A 7,578-nucleotide genomic window follows, 5' to 3' on the forward strand; every position below is an offset into this window, starting at 1 on the left:
CAATCTTGTAGGCTACTCACTTCGTTTCTTGTAGCCCTCGAAAGGGTTTTGGAGGTTGATGCCTCGGTGAACGTGAGTTGTTTGGCTTTCTTGTCCGCAGCAGCAGAAAGCATTTTCGAATGTTTGAATGAATCAAAGTGGGTCGTCACGTCGATGTTCTCTTATGCTCCAACACACAGTTGCACGGGGTGCAGAATAGTTTCCCCCCACTTTTTGCCCGGTCTTTAGTAGAAATGTTCGTCGGTAAATGAGATGGATTAGATTTTTTCATCTTGGTGTTTTCTCTATCGTGTGAGCTCCACACGTTCACTCTATACAGTGTTGTTTACATTCTGTGATGCGCGAGCTGATGACGTCACGTCAAGACGAGTTAACTTTTTTTTCTTCTCAACTTTGTGTGGAAAAATGTGGGGATTATGTGGCCTTTTGATAAATATGCGGCCTTTTAAAAATCTGCGCCATTTTGCTGATTATGCGGTAAATTCTGCGATCGGCCTCACAGCCCAACAGAAAGTGACAACTTTTTCAAACCACACACCGAATGTTGGCTATTTCAGCACCACGCGCTGTCCACCTATTGATCCACTATCAGCGTGAGTGCAACCCTCAGCCTGATTGTGCCTGTGCTGTGTGTCATTCACTCTCAACATGGATAAAGTACAATAAGCATTCTTCAGGTGTAGGTAGATTCTCTATTCGGACTGTCGGTCCAATGTTGTAAAAAAACAACAACAAAAAAAACATTTTTTTATTCTCAAAATTACGGGCCAAATATTATTGCTGGCGGGCCAACAATGGCCCGCGGGCCGCCTGTTGCCGACCCATGATCTACAGCATGAGTAGAATATGTATTGGTCTATACTAGGTACAACAGTCTGTACGTTTGGACTGTGTAATTCCTTCTTTTCCCTTGCAGTGAACATCAGCTGTATGCAATCATATTTGTATGGCCCTGCTGTAAGTGCCACCCTGCCTCACTTCACTTATGTCGCCACATTGTGTTGAGTGGAGCTCCGCCTCCCCCCCGCCAGCTCTTTTGTGTGCGTGCTGTGTGTGTACTGTGTGTGGCGTGGCAGTGGGTGTTAACATAGACATAAGACCACAGAGTTCCACCGATCTATAACAAGTTGATGTTCATCCCCAGAGGTGAAGGCAGGCTTCTGGCCGCACTGCCAAGCTTCACATTACTGTTGCTTGGACAAAATGGAGAGGAGATGTTATTTATTTTTTAAATATCATGCTATTAGTCTTTCCTCTTCAGCAAGACATACTCAGTGACATACATTTCATCACAAAGACAGTCTGTGTAGAACTCAACACATGTTATGCACCTGTTTTGCTTTCTGACAGATAAGAGCGAAAAATAAAGGAAATACATGAAAGAGTGTGTAACACAAACACTCCTTAGAAAAATAAAATATTGGTTGCATATTGTTTCAATATATTGCATTCTAGTTGAATTCAGTAACATTTGTATCGTGCGAAGGTAACTGTTGTTATTGTGATATGTTCATATTGTATCATTTAAAATGTCGTTTTTGCTGAGAAACTTAATTAAATATAAATAGTTTGAAGGAGATTAGTTTACATGAATAAAAAATAGATGTGTAAACCCATTCAACTTCCTAACACTTGTTCTTTACTCTTATAATATTAATGCCAATCATTTCAAAGAAGATATTTAAATACAAATACCAAGTCTAACATTTCAAATTGTTGACGGTTTCAAAGACTTTGAGAAGGTTGAAATAAATTGTTGGGCAATAGTGCAATCTTGTCCATCATTTCTTAGTGCTGACCTTTATACAGTGCAGTTTTGATTTTCTGAGATATTTGAGAGGTCTTGAATGAGTGAACCCAAAAATGCAACACTAAAATTGCAGATATGAAGCGCACAATATCGACTGCCATGCAGTGTTCCATTTTTTTTAATTTAAAAAGTCTCCTTCCCTTTGGTTCTTCTCCCATCAGCTGAAAGGAAAGAAGGGAACTGGGCCCAATGGGGGGGTATCAAAACACAAGGCAGAGCCAAAGAACCAGCTCAAAAAGAATGGAGTCAACGGGACCAATGGGACAGCTTCTCTGCAACGCAACAGCTCCAGTGAGTAGAAACAAAAGAGATTTTGCTTTTTCCCATGTGGAGTATGTGGTGATATAAGAGTTTCATATTCAATCCAAGTTCAAATGTCCTCAAATGGTTAACTCTGATAATAATCCACCCTTTTCAGTCGGTTATTCTCTCTAGTATGAGACAGTGTGTCAGCCTCACCACCACGGATTGCTTCCTAGCCTAACTCAACTCCGCAGCCGTTTGGAAAATAGCAGGTGGTTTGAATAACTTCAAAACCTGAAACCTTTGATCCCCTCAAGACGAAGCATGCTGAGCACTGGGCCAGACTTAACTCTGTTTGAGGGTGACTCTCAGACAGAGCACTGGGCCAGACTTAAAGGAGACATGTCATGGCCATTTCCACTGATCATAATTCCATTGTTGAGGTCTACTAGAATAGATTTATATTGTGCAATTTTCCAAACTCACATTGGTTTCTCATACAGCATCTCTGTAAACTACGTGTATTCACTAAATTTCACTCTCTGCCTTTAACGGCTCGTTGTAGCTCCAATAGCTCCAGCCCCCACCCTCCCTGTGAGCACAGTGTGCTCTGATTTGTCGGGACGTTGTGAATCGCGCTGAGCTCCGTGGAGGTGTGGTTTCCTTGTTTAGCGATACACAGCGAAACACAGCCAAACTCATCCTGAGCACACACAAAGTTACAGCCGAAGTAAAAACAATAAGTGTGGCTTGATATTGAGTAAGAAAAAGGTTGATAAACGCTGTGAGAATGGGTCTGCAGAGAGAATTTCGCCGCGATTCCAACTGTCTGTTATCAGCCTGCAGCCAGNAATCATGGTTTGCTATATATGAATGATATGTTATAGGAGCAAATGATTCAGGGAAGAAAGCCTACTAAGTATTTCCATCAAACTTTATTTTTAGAAGTACAAAATGAACATGTGTAAATAATATACATATATACACTGTATATCATCCATTCCTCCGTTATAGGCGTTTTCGGCATCTTGCCTATCACAGCTTTGCAAGCTGCTGTCGGGGCTTTTTAGGACGAGGCATCAGAGTGGTCATCCCATGTGTGTGTGTTGTCCGCCAGATACGCCAGGAGTTTCCTGATCTGGCAGGACGAAATCAAATGCAAATCACAAAATATTAGAGAAACTTAGTTGTTTTAGATTCGTTAGTAGTAGGCTAGTTGTGGTAGGAGTGTGTATCTATCTAATCTATCTATCTAATCAACACAGTTAGCTTGCCAGCTAATATGCTCTCCCGCTGGTCCAAACAAAGTAGGAACAGCATCGTCCTTCAGTGCCCTACGCTGTACATATCCAGTAGGAATCACTCCATGTTTTGTGAAGCTATGCTCCGTGAAATGCCGCGAACACAGTAAAATACCGGCTCGAACATCTGAAGGAACAGTGTTAAAAAGGAATGTCAACCACTGACTGGATACAGTTTTGAACTGAATCTGAGATTCCAACAGTAAATATGCTAGGCTGGCAGAGGGTGCGGCCATAGCTCTGGGCGTGGCTACTGGGTGCTTCTACGACACAGCACCCAGGAAGTAAACAATGGACAATGACGTTTCACCAACAAGGCGTTTTGGGGAGGTATTTTCTGTTTTAGAGTTTTACTCGCTACAGGGTGTACTTTGAGTGTTTTGACTCTGCAGACCGTTTACATGCATAAAAACCTTCATAACACACAAGGGGACGGGTAATAACCGGAAAAGCATGACATATGTCCTTTAACACACAAAACTCAAATCATGACACTTTCCTTTTTTGGCCCCTTTAAACAACATGTAAAGTCCCGCCTGCCAGGATTTCTTCACTTCAGAGCAAAGTCTTGCGTTACATCAAAGTTGCCCAACCCGTTATCGGTCCTTCTTGTTTATTTTTCCTTTCCTCCCACATATTTGCAGTTCAGTATAATAGTGTACGATAAATGAAGAATTTCAGCATATGGGAGATAAGGGGCTCTGCTCAGGAAGTAAACAACGACCACTGACCCTGCATTATGTGTCCAATATACACCATGCATTTGTTTGTTTTAGGAAAGGCAAGATACTACATGCAAAAACCTGTGATGTTTTTAGAGCCTTGGTTTTTTCGCTTTCATAACATGACTTATTTCACACTGATGAACATTGGATAATCCCATTCCGGTTCTTAACTGTTGCTTATGAGTGTCTGTTGAATTGTCTTGAATTAAATAGCATGATAATGTCTAAATTGCATATTTGAAGATAACATTTTGGAAAACTTCTATTAGAGGAAGAAGAAGATTTGGCCTGATTGGGATTTGAACGGGCGTCCCTTCAGTTACAAATCAAATACAAATTTGAGCCAGAAATCTCAATTCAGTATTCACATCTTGAGGGTTTAATAGAGGAGAATCATACATTTGTTTATATATCATTCATAGCTAGATTTATACAATATTTAATCTTAACACATGGCAGAAATAACTCTTTGAAATACTTGTTTGTTGTCTTTAATGTAGTATTTTTCGGAATTATTAAACTATACAAAGAGGTATTTCAAGTTTAAAAATATATATTTTGTCCCTAATGTGTCAAGATTATGACCTGACTTAGTCCAATGTTCAGATTTCTGTTCCAGAAATGCAAATGAGCACGTATTGAATAAGATAAGGAATTGATTTTCATATTATACAACACCATTTCAGATGATTTATTATATAAAAAAGAATGGTGTCATTGTGAGTTATCAACTGATTCGCAAATATATATATTAAAATGCACCTGCCGTGTGTGTATGCTAACTGTATGCCAGCCTATAAAAGAGATATATTTCAAACACATTGATTTAAAACATGTTTATTTAGTACAGCAAAAAGTAATACGTATGAAATTAAATCTAAGTAGTAAAAAAATAGTCATTAATACAAAAATATTTCCATTCTTTCAGCATTCATAATATCCATTACACCCAAGCAAAAGCCAGTCAGAGAACGCATTGAAATGCAGCGCGGACCATCAAGCAAAGCACAGTGCTCATAAACATATTTACATTCAAAATATACACAAGAGAACTGATCATAGTACATTGTAGCACATTTCAGAGGTCATCTGCAAATCCCTCCTGAAATAGTTCTCCTCCGCAGGGCAGGCGTAGGGATAGTCTGTGGGGTTGTAGTAAGGTGCATATTCAGGGGTGGAGAAGCTATCCTGCGGGCCGGGCCAGTAGGGCAGGCTGCGAAGGTCCTGGGGGGTGCAGTGCTGGAAGTGGAAGTGCTCTGAGGGGAGGCCGGGGTACCCAGGATCCATCCTGGTGGGGGAGTCGTAGCAGGAGGAGGAGGAGGAGGAGGAGAAGGAGTCCTGCGGTGAGTAGCTGTTGTGATCCACGGGGGTGCAAAGCTTCAGCAACTCTGGTGAGGAGCAGGGAGCCTGGAGGAGAAGAGGAGGGTTTACTATGAGCTCATAAAGGAGACACCACACTGAAAAATCTAAAGCGTTGACTTTAATTAAATGTATTACGTCAGCAGATTTCACATCACTATATTAGGTTAGATGAAAGCACTACTTTTAAGTGTCAATACAAAAATATTTATTACAATACAATTATGTGAAATATGTTGGCATAATACATTTACTCAAGTACTCCACTTAAGTACATTTTTGAGATACTTGTTTTTTTTTTTATTTCCATTTTATGCTATTTTGTACTTCTTCTCATCTACTATTTAGAGGTAAATTGTGTACTTTTACTCCACTACATTTATTTGGTAGCTTTAGTCACTTTACAGGTATGGATTAATAATGTGAAATATAGTCAACACTTAAAAAGCACTTGAGTTCCACCTGGAGTAAATTCACAAGCTACCCTGCAGTATACAAAGTCATTACAAGCTGCACCTTTACCAGCTTTGATAACACTTTAATTATCAATCATTTTAATCCAAGCATATAATATAAATTATTTTGAAATGGACCAATTTGCAGAATGAGTCATTCTACTTTTGGTACTTTAAGAATATCTTGATGCTAATACTTTTGTACTTTTACTTAAGTTGTTCTTGTAACAGAGTATTCCTACACTCTTGTACTTATACTTTTACTCAAGTACAAGATCTGAATACTTCTTCCACCTCGAAGTGTATATCAAATGTACGTGTTGAGGTCAAATCTGACCGATTTACTACTTCATAATTATTGTGTTTTTCATTCAATTTCCTCAAGGCCTTGATTTCCTTCACAGTAGGCATTTAAACAATTGTTGATCAGTACTTTGATTGCATTTTGAGTGGTTAAGTCAACTTTGTTAAACCTATGATGTTCCCGGTCAAAAATGACCACCAATTAATGGGTAACCCTAGATTATATTCATCCATCAGATAGTACAAACCCACAAATTGACAACCATGTTAATTTTGGAATACGTTTTCAGTGTCTATTCTTTGTAAATTCACTGCAGTTATTAATGTAAACCAGTAGTCTGACACATTGTTTTTTTTTTAGTTATAGGTGACCTGTCAATGATACGTCTAAGATAATTACTAATTGTCTGTCATACTAGTTGTGAATTTATCTCTAAAGTTTAACGTGGACCTAATTTAAGTGTACGCGCATATATTTCATAAATTTTACTCACGATGTAAATGTCGAACTAGTAGTGTTATTATGCAGTTAATAATATATAGGGTATACTATATGCAATATAATAAAGACTTTAACCGTTAGACTCACTCATGAAAATGAAAACCATGAAACTACATATAAATTGATGGTTTATGAAAACATGAAAATGACTCATGTTAAACTAATGTCCTTGAAATGAACCATTGTCTCATAAGATATGAGACTATGAATATGAGAAATGAATTCATTTTGTGCTTCGTCATGAGAGGGTGGGATGACGTAAATGTTATTTGGAGAAAGTAACGTTATTTTACGTGTAACATTATCCGGTGTTGATTCTTGGCTTACACATGACAAGTCTTACTTTACGGGAGCCCTGTGAAATTTTTGTCACCATTTTGTTTGTGTTCTTTACAAGCCCGAACATATCTATTTCTTAGCTATATTTTGTGTATAGTGTATATTTATGCCTGGTTGTCACTACTGTTATATAGTCTCTCTGATTGTCTTTCTAGCTATTTATATTATTTAATTCATGTAAAATACTATAAAGTGTTGAGGTATGTGGAGTCTCCCTGAGCACCAAATGAAGAACATGAAATAAGACTGTCCGAAAACAATGTAAAAATTTAGTTATAAACTGGCTTCCCGAGCAATATTTGTCTGCGAAATTTTCTTGATTTAAGGTTCCCTTAAGGGTATTAAGAACTACATTTTTCATGAACTTATCTCGGTCGGATTACATCTTCAGGTTAATTGGAAACACAGCACAAAGCAAATGGGGGGAATGAATCACAAGGACCGCAGTTTAGCTGAGCAGACAAAATTTACGAGAATGTAAGTCTTGGTTGTTTAAATAGTAGTGGTTAAACATAAATTGTGGGAAAATTTCGACATTTGT

The 7,578-nt window shown here is 38.5% G+C and overlaps 1 protein-coding gene across 1 annotated transcript in view; it reads right to left on the bottom strand.

Annotated features, from left to right (window-relative positions):
- Window positions 1-4,900: 4,900 nt before the first annotated feature.
- The window catches only part of linc.pou2af1 (lnc RNA pou2af1), a 12,312-nt gene continuing 9,634 nt past the window's right edge, over window positions 4,901-7,578 (bottom strand). The window contains exon 5 of the mRNA XM_010793746.1: window positions 4,901-5,486. Coding sequence (XP_010792048.1) covers window positions 5,136-5,486 — 351 coding nt within the window. The 3' untranslated portion in view covers window positions 4,901-5,135. The remainder of the gene's footprint in view (window positions 5,487-7,578) is intronic.

This window comes from Notothenia coriiceps, unplaced genomic scaffold (assembly GCF_000735185.1).
Source record: "Notothenia coriiceps isolate Sejong01 unplaced genomic scaffold, NC01 NC01_scaffold00037244, whole genome shotgun sequence".
In the NCBI taxonomy this organism is placed as follows: domain Eukaryota; kingdom Metazoa; phylum Chordata; class Actinopteri; order Perciformes; family Nototheniidae; genus Notothenia; species Notothenia coriiceps.